The sequence below is a fragment of the Piliocolobus tephrosceles genome, chromosome 8 (genome assembly GCF_002776525.5).
Source record: "Piliocolobus tephrosceles isolate RC106 chromosome 8, ASM277652v3, whole genome shotgun sequence".
Lineage (NCBI taxonomy): Eukaryota > Metazoa > Chordata > Mammalia > Primates > Cercopithecidae > Piliocolobus > Piliocolobus tephrosceles.
In genome coordinates, this window is record NC_045441.1 from 189,588 (window position 1) to 208,929 (window position 19,342).

A 19,342-nucleotide genomic window follows, 5' to 3' on the forward strand; every position below is an offset into this window, starting at 1 on the left:
CTGAGTGTGAAGTAGCATCTCATTGTGGTTTTGATTTGCATTTCCCTAAAGATGTTGAACATCTTTTCATGTGCATATTGGCCATTTGTGCATTGAGAAATGTCCATTCAAATCCTTTGCCCATTTTAAAATTGTGTTGTTTGTCTTTTTATTATTGAGTTGTAGGATTTTGTTATGTATTCTGGATGCAAGCCACTTATCAGATATATGACTTGCAAATATTTCTCTCATTCTGTCAGTTGTCTTCACTTTCTTAAAAGCATTGTTTGTAGCATAAAAGTTTTAAATTTTGAGGTAGTCCAATTTATTTTTTTCTTTTTTTTCACTTGTACTCTTGGCATGTATCTAAAACACCATTGTCTAATTCAAGAGGATGAAGATTTACTCCTGTTTTTTTCCTTTGAATATTATACCTTAGCTCTTACATTGAGGATGATCCATTTTGAATTAATTTTTGTGTATGGTGTGAGGTAGGGGTCCAACTGCATTCTTTTGTGTGTGGATGTCCAGTTGTCCAAGCACAGTTTGTTTGAAAAGACTATTCTTTCCCCATTGAATGATTTTGCTATCCTTGTTGACAATCAACTGACCATAAAAGTAAACATTTGTTTTTGCACTATTGATTCTATTCCATTGATCTATATGTGTATCCTTATGCCAGTACTACATTGTCTTGATTATTGAAGATTTGTAGATTTGTAGTAGGCCTTGAAATTGGGAAGTATGAGTCTCCTAAACTTGTTCTTTTTCAAGATTGTTTTGGTTATTAGGTGCCTTTTACAACTCTTACGAATTTTGGGATTAGGATGTCAATTTGTGCAAAAAATGCAGTTGGTATTTTGGTAGTGAATCTGCTGAATATCTAGATCAATTTGGGGAGTACTGCTACCTAACAATATTAAATCTTCTGATCTATGAACATGGTGATGTCTTTCTTTAAATCTTCTTTAATTTCTTTCAGCAATGTTTCATAGTTCTCAGTGTACAAGTCTTGCACTTCTTTTGTTAAATATATTCCTAAGTATTTCATTGTGTTTGATGATATTGTAAATGGGAGTTTTTTTCTTAATTTCATTTGTGGAATATTCATTGCTGGTCTATAGATATATAATTTATTTTTGTATATTGACCTCGTATTCTGCAACCTTGTGAAATCATTTATTAGTTCTCATAATTTGTTAGAGACATCTTATGATATCCTATATATAAGATCATGTCATTTGCAGATAAAGATAGTTTTACTTCTGTCTTTCCAATCTGGGTGCCTTTTATTTCTCTTCCTTGCCTAATTGCTCTTGCTAAAATACCTCCAGTACTATGTTAGATAGAAGTGTTGCCAGCAGGAATTCTTGTTTTGTTACTGATGTTAGCGGACAGCATCCAGTCTTTCACTGTCAAGTATGACATTAGCTGTAGGCTTTTGCTTTTGTTTTTAGAATAGACGTCCTTTATCTATTCCTAAACAGGTTGAGGAAGTTTTCTTACCTTCTTGGTTTATTGAATGTTTTTACCCCGAAAGGGTTCTTAATTTTGTCAGATGCTTTTTCTGCATTTATTGAGGCTGCCATGTGGTTTTTGTTTTTTATTCTGTCGATATGGTTACACTACCTGACTTTCAGCTGTTAAACCAACCTTATATTCCTGGCATAAATCCCACGTGGTCATGGTATATAATTCTTTTTATATGTTGCTGGATTTAATTAGCCAGTTTTTAAAAATAGGATTTTTGCATTCATATTCATAGGAGATATTGGTCTGTAGTTTTCTTTTCCTGTGATGCCATTGTCTGGTTTTGATATCAGGGTATATCAGGGTATTTCTTTTCCGGTGATGTCATTGTCTGGTTTTGATATTGGCTTCAGAATGATTTAGGAAGTGTTGCTTCCTCTCCTGCTTTTTGGAAGCGGCTTTTAAGAATTGGTATTAATTTATCTTTTGTTTGGTAGAACTTACAAGTGAAGACATCTGGGCATGGGTTTTTCTTTGTGGATTATTTTTACAAATTTAGCCTCCTTACTTATTACAGGTCTGTTCATATTTTCTGTTTGTCTTGAGCCAGTTTCAGTAGTTTGTGTCTTTCTAGGAATTTGTCCACTATATTTAAGTTATCCAATTTATTGGCAGCAATTGCTCACAGTTCCCTTCATAATTCTTTTTATCTCTGTAAGTTCAGTTATAATTTCCCCCCTTTCATTTCTGATTCTAGTAATTTGCATCTTCTCTTATTTTGTTGATATATCAAAGAACCAACTTTTGGTTTCATTAATTCTCTGCATTCCTTTTCTATTCTCAGGTTCATTTGCTTCTGCTCTAGTCTTGATTATTTCCTTTCTTTTCCTTGCTTTAGGTTTAGTTAGCACTTCTTTTTCTACTTTTGTAAGACAGGAGGTAAAATTGCCTTTGCAAAATTTATAACAAAACTTCTGACAGTGAAAGAGATCTGACGTAACCAATTCCATCTTGCTTCTAACCTCTAAGCTGTCCTTGTTCATTCCTGGGCAGAGGCCAAACTGATTTTGGGAGGAACTTAGTTCATAGATTAATGTATTATTCTGCTCCTGTCAGATGGAGTGTACTACAGATGTCTGTTAGGTCTAATTTATTTTTTTTGAGACAGAGCCTCTCTCTGTCACCCAGGCTGGAGTGCCGTGGTGCAGTCGTGGCTCACTCCAGCTTCTGCTTCCTGGGTTTCCGCCAGCGCGTCTGGGTAATTTTTGTATTTTTAGTAGAGACAGGGTTTCACCATGTTGGCCAGGCTGGTCTCGAATTCTTGATCTCAAGTAATCCACCTGCTTTGGCCTCCCAAAATGCTGGGATTACAGGTGTGAGCCACCAAGCCCGGCCAGGTCTGGTTTGTTTATAGTGCTGTGCAAGTCTCTTATTTGTTGATCTTCTGCCTAGTTGTTCTATCCATTATTGAAAGTAGAGTAATAACGTCTTCAACTCTTTTTTTTTTTTTGAGACGGAGTCTCACTCTGTCACCCAGGCTGGAGTGCAATGGCGTGATCTCGGCTCACTGCAACGTCTGCCTCCCGGGTTCAAGTGATTCTCCTGCCTCAGCCTCCCGAGTAGCTAGGATTACAGGCGCCTGTCACCACGCCTGGCTAATTTTGTATTTTTAGTGGAGATGGGGTTTATCCATTTTGGCCAAGCTGGTCTCGAACTCCTGACCTCAGGTGATCCACCCGCCTTGGCCTCCCAAAGTGCTGGGACTACAGGCATGAGCCACTGTGCCCGGCCAACGTCTTCAACTCTTATTGTTGAATTGTGTATCTCTCCCTCCAGCTCTGTCCGTCTTTGCTTCATGTATCTGGGGCTCTGATAGATGCACATGCTTATAACTCTTATAGCTTCCCAGTGGATTGACCATTTTATCATTATGAGATGTTCTTTAGCCACAGCCAAGTTCCTGGACCTGGGGATTTCATATGTGGTGGGATGGGTGAGTGTGCTGGGGGCAACTGAGCTAGAAGGTGGCATTGGTGTAGCCATGGAGGTTGGAGCTCAGCCAGGGTGAAGAGACATGCAGGCAGGTCAAGGCTATCAGGGCAGAGAAGAGAAAAGCAAGCAGAGGAAGCTGGTCTGCCAAGTGGCACTATGGCGAGACTACGAGGTTCCATGAGAAGCGGATGGCCGGGGTCATCTCTCTTGGTGCATAACTCAGTTCCCAACCTCATGAACCTTGGCCTTCTGTGGTGTCTGGTCCTTGTTGTAGGCCTTCTATATCCCTCCACTTTCCCCATTAATTTGAGCTATCAAATTTTTAAAAAAAAAATATTTTTAGAGACAGGGTTTCGCTCTGTCACCCAGGCTGGAATGCAGTGGGGCAATCCTAGCTCATGGCAGCCTCAAACTCCTGGGCTCAAGCAATCCTCCCATCTCAGCCTCCTGAGTGGCTAGGACTACAGGTGTATGCCTCCACCCCTGGCTATTTTGAACATTTTTTGTAGAGACAGGGTCTCACTACAGGCATGCACCACCGTGCTGTAGTTTGTCCAGGCTAGTCTCAAACTCCTGGCCTCAAATGATCCTCCTATCTCAGCCTCCCAAAGTGCTGGGATTATAGGCATGAGCCACCACTCTTGGACAGTTTGAGATATTTCAGGTGTGATTTTGTTCCCTGCAACCAAAGTGCCTTGAGTGAAAATGTGTATTTGCTGTTGTGAGCAAAAGTTATATTTAAAGTAATTAAAAATGAGGATTCGGTCTCCATTCAATCCAATGAACTTTGCATAGACGACAACCTCCTTAGTTCCCTGCCTTAAGTCCTGACCTCTACAAGCCTTTTGCTAACACATGGCACTGGCCACCTGAGTCAGAGCCAGCAACACCACAGACATGCCCACAACAGTGGCTCATTCTGACAACACGATCACGTGATCATTTGCATTCACAAAGGAAAATGTACTTGCTTTTATTATTTTCAAGAAGTGGACAGCCTAAGAATTTTATTCAATGAATTATTTATTGACTACGTGGCAGGCACTGCTGGTGTCTCTCCACACTACCCCCTGACTTCCTGCTAACGGAATCCTTTTTTTTTTCCCCCCAAAACCAGGCAGTCTGATGCTTCAGGGAGGCTGAATACCTTTTGAGCTGCAAAGAGCGGCCCTCGTTTGGTCTCTCCCAGTAGTGTAGAAACAGGCAGGTGAAGTGCTTTTGGCCATGCAACCTGCAGGAACACACACTGGGGGCAGCTCTGGAGGTTTTCCTTGATCTTTAACAGTGACACCCTGTCCTTGGGCTTTTGGCTGTGACTGTGTAAAGATGGATGTGATAGTCTGGGTCGCTGCACCTCAGCCTGTACCCCTCAGGTGACATCAAGGACCGAGGGTCTTTCCAGCTCTCTGCTCTGCCATCCTGAGGATTCACCCTGAGATGAGGGCTGGAAAGATCCTCGGTCCTTGATGTCATCTCCTGGGCACTGAATGAACCAGCACTGGGCTCCTCCCACCTCTGGACTCCTGTAAAACATAAATGCTCTTTGTTCCAAGCCTTTTGAAGTAGAGTCTACTGTGATCTGCAAGCCCAAAGCCTCCTAACTAGTAAATACATCTACTTAGCACAAAGACTTGCTCAGCACCATGAATGCACAAGAGAGCTGAAAGTCAGGTGTTAAGAAGCTTACACCTTTTGCGGGGTCAGAAGGCAAGTGCCAAGGAATTAAACAGCAGTTCAAGGCAAGAAGACGGGCAGGTCTGGATGGACCAAGAAGCATTACTTATCAGCCTTCATGAACAAGGAGGCTGTAGTTGGCACATGCCAACCACCTGTTACAAGAGTGCTCAGTGAGATAGAAAGCCTTCCTCCCGGGACCAGGGTGACCCGGTGCAGCCACCTCAGCAGCCTTGCAGCTAAGCAGAAAATAACTAGGGCAAAATCTTTCTAAAGCAGAGATGAAAGGGATGCTCCTACCTCATAGCTCTCTGCAGCCTCGACCTCCCAAGCTCCAGCAATCCTCCTACCTCAGCCTCCTAAGTAGCTGGGACTATAGGCACACACCACCATGCCCGGTTAAGAGACCCTCCTACCCCAGATGCAGTGAAATCACAGACCCTGGATCTCGTTGAAACCTGTCCCATCGTTAATGCCCCTGTGCAGCGCAGTTGCTTAGCAAGCAGGGGTGAAGAGGAACTTGGGAAAGCCGACCAGTTTGTGAGTGCCTGGAGAGAAAGGGCCTCTTCATCCTCAGCCGACTCGAGTGAGCACTGGCTCTGTGCCGAGCACTGGGCTGGGAACAGAGGGTGCAAACACATTTCCCACACAGTTCCTGAGCTGCAAGCTGCTCAGAGGTTGGTGGTAAGTGTCAGCCGCCCACACAAGCCCCGGTGGGAGGAACAGCATCCTCTGGAACCCTGCAGAGAGGGCAGCCGCACGCCCTGCTGGCGGAACAGGAAGTGCTTCCCCTCTGGGCTGCACGTGTGCCAGGCACCGGGCCTGACCCTTTATAGAAATTATCTCATTTGGCCGGGCGTGGTGATTACACCTGTAATCCCAGCACTTTGGGAGGCCAAGGTGGGTAGATCACTTGAGGTCAGGAGTTCAAGACCAGCCTGGCCAACGTGGCGAAACCCAGTGTCTACTAAAAATACAAAACATCAGCTGAGCATAATTTTTTTTTGTAAACATACAAAACGAAACCCTACTGGTTAAGGATATACGGCAAAACTATACCAAGAAACAAGGGACTGATGAAAATCAGAATGGTGGCTTCCCCTGGGGAGGGGCCATGAGTGTCCCCTGGGGACATGAGTGTCCATGTCATTGTTCTGTGTCTCATGGATACACATTATGTATACATATTTATATGTATGAAATATTTCATGGAAATTAAATCTATGGAGAGTGTAGCCAGCCTCGAAAGAAAAAAAAAATGTCTCAGACACAATTCGAAATGTATTTTACCTTCAAGCACTTCTCTCTAACTCAGGCTGACTCAGCCTCATCACCGGGACGAACCCCGCGGCTCTGTCAAGCTCTGGGCAGTTTCTTTGAAGGCAGTTTTCTCAGAAATGCACCCAGAGGCCCCGAGGCTCTGAGCTTTAACAGCCTTGCAGGTTGGATGGCCCGTCCCTGCCTAAGTTTTAACCAGAGCTTGTCGCAACCCGCAGCTCGGACCCAACCTTCGGCAGGGTTTGACTTCCAGTGTGAGACAGGTCCTAGGCCACACGAGTCTCTCTGCAAATGGCTGAAAAGCAAGTGCCAGGCCCCCAGGCCAGACTCCACAGGAAGGGCTGTGTTGCTCACCTTCCCTGGGAACCAAAGGATCTGGAGGTGACCCACCGGAGGATGAATTCCATGAGAGCTGCTGGCCTCACGTCCCAACTCACTCATTCAAGACCTCTATTGTGGCTTCCTCTTGCTGTTATGATAAAGTTCCAATCTTTTTTTATTTTTATTTTTTGAGATAGGGTCTTACTCTGTTGTCCAGGCTGGAGTGCAGTGGCGTGATCTCAGCTTGCAGCAGCCTCTGCCTCCTGAGCTCAAGCAATCCTCCTGGCTCCGCCTACTGAGTAGCTGGGACCACAGGCAAAACCACCATGCCCAGCTAATATTTTAAAAATTATTTTTGTAGAGATGGGGTCTTGCTGTGTTGCTGACGCTGGTCTCAAACTTCTGGGCTCGAGTGATCTTCCCGCCCTGGACTCCCAAAGTGCTGGGATTACAGGCATGACCACCATGCCAAGCCACGATCAACTTTTTTTTTTTTTTTTTTTTTTGAGACAGAGTCTTGCTCTTTTGCCTAGGCTGGAGTACAGCGGCACCATCTCGGCTCACTGCAGCCTCGGCCTCCTGGGTTCAAGTGATTCTCCTGCCTCAGCCTCCTGAGTAGCTGGGATTACAGATGCCCACCACCGTGCCTGGCTAATTTTTGTATTTTTTATAGAGACAGGGTTTCACCATGTTGGCCAGGCTGGTCTCGAACTCTCAACCTCAGATTATCCACCCGCCTCGGCCTCCCAAAGTGCTGGGATTTACAGGTGTGAGCTACCGTGCCTGGCCCATGTTCAGCATCTTGATCTTGATCTTGAGACCCTGCGAGGTTTGCCTTCTGCCAGCCCCACATCTTATCACAACTGCATCCTGGGCCCGACAGCCTTTTCTCTGATTGTCTCCCAAGCTCCAGCTAGTGTCAGAGCCTGATCCCTGCCCCTCCCTCCCTTCACTACCCGAGCCCCTCCGCCAAGTCTCAGGTTACCCTCACTTGCCTTTTTTCCAATATAAAGGAACGGCCAGGCACAGTGTCTCCTGCCTGTAATCTCAGTGCTTTGGGAGGCAGAGGCATGGGGATCGCTTGAGGCCAGGAGTTTGAGACCAGTCTGGGCAACATAGGAAGGCCCTGTCTCTACAACAAATTTAAGAATGCACCAGATTTGGTTGTGTGTGCCCGTGGTCCCAGCTACTTGGGAGGCTAAAATGGGAGGATCACTTGAGCCAAGGAGGTGGAGGGCTGCAGAGTGTTATGATCACGTCACTGCACTCCAGCCCCGGTGACAGAACAAGACCCTGTCTCTCCATGATGTAGAGGGGTATAGAGGGGAGAACAGATGCGGAGTACCTGGCATGGAGGGGTGCTCACACACAACGGCTGCTATCCCGTCATTGGGGTGTGACTTTCACACTTTCCGGCCAGATCTTGTCTTCCCTCGAGCCAGGCTCCCGTTGCATCTGGACTTGCAGTGCTCGGGATCTGAAAAGGAAGAGACAATCAGTCTTGGAGCGGGAGGCAGAGGATGGAGGGAAAGGGAACCGTTCTGGGATCAAAGCGATGCTCAGCTTTGGAAGAAAAGGCCAGGAAGTCCTGAGGGGCGTGTCACCCTCGATGACATTGGCAGAGTGGACCCCACACCAGGGGCTACAGGGGGAGAAAGGCTTCTGTCCCACCCCGTGGAGTGGACAGCCTGGGAGGCCACTGACACAGGCCCCGAGAGCCCTGGGGATGGGGAGGAGGGAAGATAGCAGCCTTGGGCATGCTCGTGGCCAGTGTGGAAGATCTTTGATGGAAAAGGCTTTGATGGAAACCTCTGCAGACTGGAGCTGCTCTAATCAGTGCTAATTCATTAGGTCAAAAGCAGCAAACCCCGTTCCCAAACCCTGAAGAGTTCCCGTCACTGTGAACTATGTCTTTAACCTCCAGCCTGCCATGGATTTGGGCAGGAACACGTGGTGGCCCACACATGCTGTAATTTCCCAAGGGCGGTGTTCCTTATGGTGACTGACGAGGCCACCGCTAATGTCCCGCTCAGCCATCTGGGAGCCCAGCTGGGGGTTTGGGTTTTTTGGGGGAAGGGTCAGTTCTCCTTCTAGAGAAAGGAGGGCAGGATCTCACTCTGTTACCCAGGCTGGAGTGCTGTGGCACAATCATGGTAAGAGGGAAAGGTGGGGTTCAAACCCTGGTATGGTGGAAAGAGCCTTACGCCAGTCCCCAAAGCTGCTTGGAACCTGGTGGGCGGGCCTCAGGCTGCTGCTCTAGGAGGGCTGCATTCAGGAGTGACAGGGACCCTGAGCTGCTGATGTCTGATCAGGGACTTGCTTGGTTTTGGCTTCGAAGACTAATCGGAGGTGACATGAGATCTCCCAGGGCTGACAGAAGCTGTTCCTGTCGGGCATCGGCTGGGGTTGGAGTGAACTGTCAGAAGCCCTCAGCCCCGGGGAGGTGGTGGCGACAGCCATCTCTAGAGGACACCATCTCCCTGGTCTCCTCACGGCCTCCCTGCCCTGTGGCTGGGACAGGGCTGGGGGCCAGGGCTGGGTGGGTAAGGGAATCACAGAACCCAGGGCCTCTGCAGAGGCAGCAGAGCAGTCCACAGGCCAGTCAGCAAACATAGAGGGAAATTATACCGCCTGCATTTTTTAAAAAAGAGAATGTGTTTATCATCAGAAAAAAAAAGGCTTTAAAAAAATTATAAGGAAGGCTTCAATTGTGGCCAGGCATGGTGGCTCATGCCTATAATCCCAGCACTTTGAAAAGTTGAAGTGGGAGGATTGCTTGAGGTCAGGAGTTCAAGACCAGCTTGGGGCAACATAGCGAGACCCCATCTTTAAAAAAAAAAAAAAATTATCTGGCCTGATGGCATACACCTGTATCTCAGCTACTCAAGAGGCTGAGGTGGGAGGATCGCTTGAGCCCAGGAGGTTGAGGCTATAGTGAGCCATGATTGTGCCACTGTACTCCAGCCTGGGTGACAGAGCAAGATCCTATCTCAAAGAGAAAAAAAAGAAAGGTTTTAATTACAAGAAAGGAGAAACAGGGCTGGGCGCGGTGGCTCACACCTGTAATCCCAGCACTTTGGGAGGCTGAGGCGGGCAGATCAGCTGAGATCGGGAGATCGAGACCAGCCTGACCAACATGGAGAAACCCCGTCTCTACTAAAAATACAAAAATTAGCTGGGCGTGGTGGCGCATGCCTGTAGTCCCAACTACTTGGGAGGTTAAGGCAGGAGAATCGCTTGAACCCGGCCGGCAGAGGTTGCAGTAAGCCGAGATCGTGCCATTGCACTCCACCCTGGGCTGTAAGAGTGAAACTCTGTTTCCAAAAAAAAAAAAAAAGGAGAAACAGGCTTGAACAACTCCCCTTGCTATTCTACCCCTACCCCCTACCCACTATGTCAATGTAGGTTGGGGAAACTAAGGCAAAAGAACACCAATACTAAGGCTGGGCTGTTTCTGCCCTTAGAATTTTGATGACAGCATTTGGGAACTTGGTCCTCAGGTCAGGGAAGATTTCTAGGATTAAAAGTCAATCTCTTGACCACTTGCAAGACTGGCTCAGAGGTATAACATGCAACTGACCAAACATCATCCCTCGTGCTTACAGACTATCCAGGGTGTGCCAGACACTTTGTTAGATGTCACTGACAAACCTCCAGAACCCTTTGAGGTAGGCGGTATTATCATCACCACCAACACCTTACAACCAAGAAAACAAAAGCTTAGAGAGGGCTGGGCACGGTGGGTCATGCCTGTAATGCCAGCACTTTGGGAGGCTGAGGTGGGCGGATCACTTGAGCTCAGGAGTTCAAGACCAACCTGGGTAGCATGGCAAAACCCCGTCTTTACAAAAAATTAGCTGGGCATGGTGGCACGCGCCTGTGCTCCCAGCTATTTGGGAGGCTGAGGCAGGAGGATCACTTAAGCCTGGGAGGTCGAGGCTACAGTGAGCCAAGATGGTACCACTGCATTCTAACCTGGGTGACAGAGGGAGATCTCTGTCTGAAAACAAAACAAAACAAAACAAATGCTTAGAGAGGTTCAAGTTCATATACTTAGCATAAAGTTAGGATTTGGACCCAAGGTTTTCTGACTTCCCCTTGATTGCTAGTATATAGCATCTAGAATTGCTTTTTATTTTTTTAAGTTTACCTTTTTAAAGGGTTGTAACCAGAAAGTATAAGTGCAAAAGCTCCCTGAAATGTCACTTTTACATATAAGCTTAAGACAGAGTGAAAACCGTGCTCTGAGATGGCAGATACTGGCTCAAGGTTAAAAAGAACAACTATTGCTTCTCAAAAGCGGAATCAATTGCTTAGTGCACTGTAGATTCCTCATGGTGGTGTTTTCCAAGTACAATCAATGCCCATTCACCGCACAATGAAGCCTGCTAGTTGACAAACAAAATGTTAGTTTTTCTTTTTTTCCTTTTTTTTCTTTTTGAGACGGAGTCTTGCTCTTATTGCCCAGGCTGGAGTGCAGTGACATGATCTCCACTCACTGCAACCTCTGCCTCCTCGGTTCACGTGATTCTCCTGCCTCAGCCTCCCAAGTAGCTGGGATTACAGGTATGCACCACCATGCCCGGCTAATCTTTGTATTTTTAGTAGAGATGGGGTTTCATCATGTTGGCCAGTCTGGTCTCGAACTCCTGACCTCAGGTGATCCAATAGCCTTGGCCTCCCAAAATGCTGGGATTGCAGGTGTGAGCCACCGTGTCTGGCTGGAAAATGCTGTTTTTTGTTGCCTCTCACTTAAGAATAAATAGATAGACAAGGATCACTTGATGGTTGAGGAAAGTCTCCACATGAAAGGCAGAGATCAAAAGGGTCACAGGGACGCAAGGAACCTGCTAGAAGCAGACAATGCACAGAATAAGAGAAAAATTTAAAAAACACAATCTGGCTAGCACAGTGGCTCACACCTGTAATCCCAGTACTTTGGGAGGCTAAGGTGGGAGGATTGCTTGAGCCCGGGGATTCGAGGCCAGTTTAGACAGTATAACGAGCCACTGTCTCTACAAAAAATCAAAAAATTAGCTGGGCATGGTGATATGTACCTGTAGTCCCGGCTACACAGGAGGCTGAGGCAGGAGGATTGCTCGACCCCAGGAGATTGAGGCTGCAGTGAGCCATGTTTGCACCACTGCACTCCAGCCTGAGCAACACAGTGAGACCCTGTCTCAAAAGAAACCCCCAAAACATAACCTGATAATTAAGAATCATTTAGAGATGAGATGAAGCATTGTATCCATAAAACAATGGTAGGGTGCTAAGAAGAGGAACGATCAAAGAAAAAGTTATTAGCAATTAAAAATAAGGCAGCAGAAATTTAAAATCAGTGGAAGGCTTGGAAGATAAAGTTGGGGAACTTTCCTGAAAAGTTAAATAAAAAGTTAAAGAGAAGGAAGATAAGAGGGGAGGGAATGAGATCAATTTAGAAGGTCTAATATCCAATAAATAGAAATCCTAAAAAGAGATGACAATGACTGTGTCTTCTTGTTATATATCTTCCAGGGATAGAATATAAATCAAGGGATGAAACTATCAGAGAAATAATATTAGAGAATTCTCTGAATTTAAGAGCATGACACTTCAGACTTAATAGGTCCTTTGAATATTAGTACAATCAGTGGAAAAGAACCTTCTCAGTGCACATTGTTCCAAAAATTCTGGCCACCAGGGAATAAGAAAAGACCCTAGAAGCTTCCAGAGAGAAAACCTCAGGTCACATGAAGAAGAATGGAAGCAAATATACCATCAGACTCCTCAATACAAATACTGGAAGCTGGGAGAAAATGAGGCAACGCCTCCACGTTTTTGATGGAAAATACTTTCTTACCTAGGATCCTATATCCACCCAAACTATTGTGTGTGAAAATACAATAAAATTATTTTCAGAAAAGTAGGAACTCCAAATATTTGTCTCCTATGCACCTTTTCATTGGAAGCTACTAGAGGATACGATGCAGCAAAAAGAGGAAGTCAGCAATAAAGAGGAAGGTATGGAGCTCACAAAGCAAGGAATCTTTGTGGGGAAGCAGCAAGGAAAGTCCCAGGATGAAAGCAAAGCGGCCAGGAACGATCAGCCAAGATTGTAACAGGATCATGGAGGGTCCACAAGGGAGAGGTGGCCAGGGGAAAAACAGAATGATTTTCTGATACATTTGATAACTCAGGAAATCATATTGTTAGGCAAATGACAGATCTGAGAGTCAGATGGGAAAAAATTAAGAATAAGTACATTTAAAAGAAACCCCAAGCAAATGCAAAGGAAAAAAAAAAAAAAAAAAAAAAAAGAGGCAATATTAACTCCAGGAAAAAACAAAAGTGCAGACAAGAAAGAAAATCATAGCACACAACTTGCCTTCACATGAACAATATTTACCTAGTTATAATAATATAACCACCACAGATGAATCAACACAACAGATTGTGACCTAATGCAATGAGAGAATGGAGGAAGGGGAAGTGCTTTGAATGGGTTACTAGTAAAAGAGAGCTAAATTCTCATCTATCTAACAGTATGTCAATCGATAATATCTTAAAACTAATATATCAACAAATAGCAAGGCAAACATTATTTAGACCTAGTGAAAAAGAACAGAAGAAATAACAGAAGAAAACAAGGTGAAAAAGAGGTGGTTTTGTTTGTTTGTTTTGTTTTTTTGTCTAGTTTTTTTTTTTTGAGATGGAGTCTTACTCACTCTGTTGCCCAGGATGGAGTACAGTGGCACGATTTCGGCTCACTGTAACCTCCACCTCCCAGGTTCAAGTGATTCTCCTGCCTCAGCCTCCCGAGTAGCTGGGATTACAGGTAAGCTCCATGTCTGGCTAATTTCTGTATATTTAGAAGAGATGGGGTTTCACCATGTTGGCCAGGCTGGTCTCTCAAACTCCTGACCTTAAGTGATTCACCTGCCTGGGCCTCCCAAAGTGCTGGGATTATAGGTGTGAGCCACTGCGCTTGGCCTGAAGAAGAGTTTGAAGTGATTGCCTCTGGGTATCAGGACTAAGGGATGATGATGGCTGGGTTGAGGAGCGATGTTTTTCTTACAAGCCTATTTTACTTTCTTATTTTTAATTTTTTAATTAAAAAATATAATAGAGATGGGGTTTTGTCATGTTGCCCAGTCTGGTCTTGAATTCCTGGACTCATTCCCACCCTCCTTGGCCTCCCAAAGTGTTGGAATTACGGACATGAGCCACCATGCCTGGTGTATTTTGCATGACTCATGTATTACTTTGGTAAAAAATAAAACTAACTAAAAGAAAAAAACCACATGTCAGTCATTGGAAATACGGATAATGCATTTAAGGATGAAGAACAAAATAGTTATCTTCAGTCTTCGCACACACACCACGTTCCATCTTTTGCAATGCTTGTGAGTCAGCTCACCCCTTCCTAAACTGAAACTGCTGACTGTGTACCTGGCTATTCATGGATATCACCTTGATTAATCTTCACAGAAGCTCAATTAGGTGGTTTTATTACTCCCATTTTATGGATGAGAAGGTAGGATCAGAGCGTTCAATAATGGAGTGAGATCTCACAGCGAATAAGTGGAAGAGCAGAGATTCCTACTCAGCCTCCCTGAACTCCACATCATCTGATCTTAATTAAACTAGCAATCATCCCAGCTAACGTTTATTAAGCATAGCATCTAATCGAACCAATTATATTCCTTGCTTCCTGAGCTCCAAATCTTCCTCTTTATTACTGTGTTTGTGTGTGTGTGTCTAGAGACAGGGCCTCACTATGCTCTGGAATTACAGATATGAGCCACCTTGCCCAGCCTCTTTATTAATTTAAGCTGTCATTTTGCTGGAACTTATACTCGAATAGCTGCCTCTGAAAAGGCATATGGAGTTGTTATTTGCCAGATATCGTGCTAAATGCTCTATGTGGATTATCTCATTTAATACACAAAACAACACTATGAGGTAAATACTCCTACCCTCCTCATTTTATAGAAGAGGAAACTGAGGCACTCACAGAGAGTTCCAGCAACTTGCCACATGTCTGTCTCATCTCTGTATCCCCAGGAGAACTTAGCATGGAGCTATACTCTTAGGAGGTGTTCAATATATATATTTGTAGAGTGGATAAATACAAATAAATATCAAATCTTGAATAAAATAAACATTAAGATTCCCATTGCTTCAAACCCAGGGAGTCCTCTGGAAATGAGCTGTCTTTCGGGGGCAGACACCTCTTTTTGCCAAAAGCTGCCTCAGTGCAAAAGCTCTGGAACCAGGAGGAGATAAACAGTCAGTTAGATAAATGCATCTCTGGTTAATTGATTTGCCTGCATGATTGGAGTGAATGGCTTGATATGCAGGGTTTAATTATTCCAATGAAACCTCCACTTAATTGAAAGGGCTGCTAGCAAAAAAAGGGAAAGAGATTATTTAAAAGGACGATCTATTGCCCAAGAGAAAGGACTGAGGAGACATGGATACATGCCCGGACTCCAGCTATACTCAGTGTTTACAGCCCTGAAATGAAAGCTTGATGGAAAAGAGCCAGAATCATCCCTTCATGTACCACCTGCCCCATCCCCTTCATTCCTACAAAGAGGGCACTTGAAGAAGCAGCTAGAAAATTCCCCCTGCAAGATGATTCCCAGTTAACTTTTTAACCTCTGTCTATCTCAGCTCATTCAACCAAAATCCTGAGATGATATTATTTCCCATCAATTAACATGTGTTGAGCAATCAGCAGAGCTTCACTGGTACATATTTTGAAAGTAGCAATTATTTTAAATTTGCTGTGGTGTGGCAGGCACTGCCAGCTGCTGGCCCAATAGCCATTCTCTCTTACTTATTAATGGATCACCAATTTTGTCTGGGGGCATTACTGTACCCATCCAAAAACCTATATTTCCAGCATCCCTTGCAGCTAGGTGGCTATCTGACACCACTCTGGCCAGTGAGATGTAGGTGGAAGTTTCTGGATGAGACATACAGGAAAGCTCTTTTAAAGGAGGCAGATTTCAGATGAGAAGAGCCCTTTACTTGTCCTTCTCTGTCTACCTGGAATGTGGGTGTGATGCCTGGAGGCATAGCAGCTATTTTGTGACCATGAAGACAAGGCCATGCTCTAAGGATGACTGACTAGGATGCTACAAGAACCTCAGGTCATTGATGGCAGCCCTGGACAGCTAACCTTTGAGTTCTTGGTCCATGAGAAGAGTAAAATCCCTAGCAGGCAGAAAATCTGATTCTGTTTCTATTATTTGCAGCTGCAAACAGTCCTAACAGATACAAGTGCCACACACAACCCACACTTTCTAAGTCATATTGGTCCTGGCCACAGATCTCTGAGCCCTGAAATCAGAGCAACTCTCTTATCCATCTATTCCTCCCCATTCCTTTCTCCTAGAGACAAAACCAGAGTTGGCAAGTGGTCAACAAGAACTAAGTATTTAATACCATCCATGTCTAAAGTGCTGCGGCGGACAGAAACAAATGGTGCGGCTCTGAGGGGTGAGCAGTACCACGAGGAGATAAGGATCGCCCAGGAAATTGTAACTCAGGGACGACACCCTCAGCCATTGGTTTAGCCATTCCCAGCTTTCAGCGTGTAGGCAGGATGATTTATCTCACCTGCCTGCTGTGGCACTTTGATTCCCCAGCACACCCCTCACTGTGCAGTCAATGCTGTCACTTGTCCAGCCTCTGCCTTATCCCCTGGGCTGCATCTGCCCCTGCATCAGCTCTTACTCTTCCGTATACACCCAACCTCCTCCCCATGTCACGTCACAGCCGAGCTTCCCGGTCACCGTCCCTGGCAAGGCCTAGCCCCTCGATCCAGAGCACTGCCTGCCACCCCAAGCATCCCCTTGGGCACCAGGCTGCCTCTAATATTCACACCTGAAGCTCTCCAAGGGGCAACATCATTTTTAGCTGACTCAGGCAAAGGGCCAATGGCTCCTGAAGATGAAAATGTCTCATCTTGATAGCTTTTTAGGAAAGGGGAGAGCATCAGTAGGAAGTTAGAAGGGGCTCGTGTGCCCTGAACCCAGAGACCAAGGGCACCACTACACATCATCCCCCAGCCCCCCGGAATAAATCCACGCTTATTCTGCAGTGGCTTCAGATCTGTACCAAGACCATGAAATGTGGAAGGGCACACACCCCTTGTATTCCCAAAGGACATTGCTTCCTCGGTCTCCTTTTTTCTAACATCACTGCAGAAAAGCTTTTGATAGAAGCCCAATTAGGAGTGACAGATTAAAATTGTTCTGAAATGCACATCAATTCATCATGTCCGCTTTTTATGAGCATTGGCCCCATCTGGATTTCAGGTCTGTGCACAGGGCTGATTGACAGCTCTGATGGCCACCAGGAACCTTGACGGGACCACTCAGCCAGACCCAAATCCCAGAGTGAGGTCACCCTCTTGGACTCCTGTCAAGTCAGGCTTGCTATAGGACTGGCTGGGGGAAACCCTGGCCTTGATAATGAAATACGCTTCTCTCCTGCTGTTGCCTTTGAAGCCTGGTCAGCAAATCTGCCTTCCCCACAGGAGACTGAGAAGCCATTGCGACCACCAGCTGATTCCAATTTGAGACCTCGCTGTGCTTTCAAAGATGGGCTCTTGGCTTCACCTGTGCACTGGACGGACTTTGTTTCATTGCTGTGTTCTTCAGTGTCCTGGCTGTCATTTTATTGTCTGGGTTGGAAGCAACCTGGGGAGCCCATTGTCCCTCTTTGAGTTCTCCATGTCAGTGTCATGACTTGTTTGGGCCATGCTATCCAGTATGGAGTGGGCTTTTAATAAATATTTGCTGAATTGAGTGCTCTGACGTTTTATGATAAAAATATTCCATGGTCACAGAATTACATTCCGTATCAGTCCACCAAGAAGAAAGCAGTGAGCTTAAGTGCTTTTAAGTGATGGGCCCGGACGGCCACTCTGCAGTTTTGTCTGACTGCTCCAGCAGAGTGAAGACCCTCCCTTCATGTCACCTGTGTGCTGGGCACAGAACAAAATTTTGTACCACTTCTTTTTTAAATTTTTAATTGTTTTTACAGATGGGGTCTTGCTCTGTCATCCAGGCTGGAGTGTAGTGGCATGATCATAGCTCACTGCAGCTTCCAACTCCTGGGCTCAAGTGATCCTCCCAGCACAGCCTCCCAGAGCACTGGTATTACAGGGGCACACCACCACCCCTGGATAACTTTGTTCTTTAAGAGATGGAGGTCTCCCTATGTTGCCCAGGCTGGTCTTGAACTCCTGGCTTCAAGGAATCCTCCTGCCTCGGCCTCCCAAAGTGCTGGGATTTCAGGCATGAGGCAGCCTTCTGGGCCCAGTTTGTGCTTCTTACCCTCTTTTGCCTTTGCTGGTTCCTACACCTGTTGTGAATTCCCTGGAGGAGGCCTCATGTGTACCCATCAGTGCCTTTCCAGCACAGCACCTGGCCCTCCTTTGTAGCGTGACTGAATAAACAAGTCTCCTTCCAGTGTTTAGCCTGGAGACTTGACACAAAAGCAACGGCAAGGTGGAATACAGAGCCTGTGTTTCTGTGCATACATTAAATTCGGGAGGAGGAGAGTGGGAGGAAATTGTGTTACTCTTTGGTTTTGGGAATTCGAGAGACAGTTTGGAAAGCGCAAAATCAGACACGGGACAGGCACTGCCGGAGACTTGGGCATTAGCAAGCAAAACCCTGTCCCTGGGAGCCCTTGGGGCTGGCATGTGAATATGTGGGGTGGGCCCAGCGGCCCCGAGAATCTTCTCAGTGAGAGTTGGGCCCTTGAGTTTTATAGAAAAGGTCACCAGTATCATCAAATGAGTCCCACTCGGAGAGTGGCCAAGAACCAGAGGTGGAAGAGTCTGTGGGAGTCACAGTCAGATCTTAAATCTTCCTCATTATCTTCTCATCTCACTCGGCTGGCACTAGAACCCCCAAGGAGCCTGCGACAGGGTTAGGCCAGGCCGGGCCAGATGCCTTTGGATGTCAATCCTGGGAAAGTCCGCAAAGCATGGTAATGAGGGTATTCCAGAGAGACTGCGGGGAGGGGTCCCACTCACTCACTCACTTGCACATTCAGACTCGCACATTCACTCCCACTCACTAGTTTCATTCATTCACTCATTCATTTACTCACTCACCCATCCACTCACTCATTCATTTACTCATCCACTTGCTCACTCACCCATGCACTCATTCACCCACTCATTCATCCACTCACACATCCACTTGCACATTTGCTCACTCACTCACTCATCCACTCATTCACACACTCACTAACTCATTTACTCGCTCATCCACTCACTCATTCACTCACACGTCCATTCAGTCATTCATCCATTCACTCACTGACTCACTCATCCATTCACTCACTCACTCACTCACTCATTCACTCACTCATTCACTCAATCACTCACTCATTCACCCGCTCGCTCATTCACCCACTCACTCACTCGTCCACTCACTCACACATCTACTCACTTATCCACTCACTCATGCATTCACTCACCCATTCACTCACTCATTCACTCACTCATCCATTAACTCATTCACTTACTCATCCACTCATCAATTCACTCACTCATTCATTCACTCACTCACTCGTCCACTCACTCAGCCACTCACTCACTCATGCATTCACTCATTCACTC

At 45.8% G+C, this 19,342-nt stretch overlaps 1 protein-coding gene across 3 annotated transcripts in view; it reads right to left on the minus strand.

Annotated features, from left to right (window-relative positions):
- Positions 1-19,342, minus strand: part of CARD11 (caspase recruitment domain family member 11) — a 136,689-nt gene that overhangs the window by 39,352 nt on the left and 77,995 nt on the right. For all 3 annotated transcript variants that reach the window (XM_026449466.2, XM_026449464.2, XM_026449465.2), the window contains exon 2: positions 8,060-8,191. In XM_026449466.2, coding sequence (XP_026305251.1) covers positions 8,060-8,066 — 7 coding nt within the window. In that variant the 5' untranslated portion in view covers positions 8,067-8,191. The remainder of the gene's footprint in view (positions 1-8,059; positions 8,192-19,342) is intronic.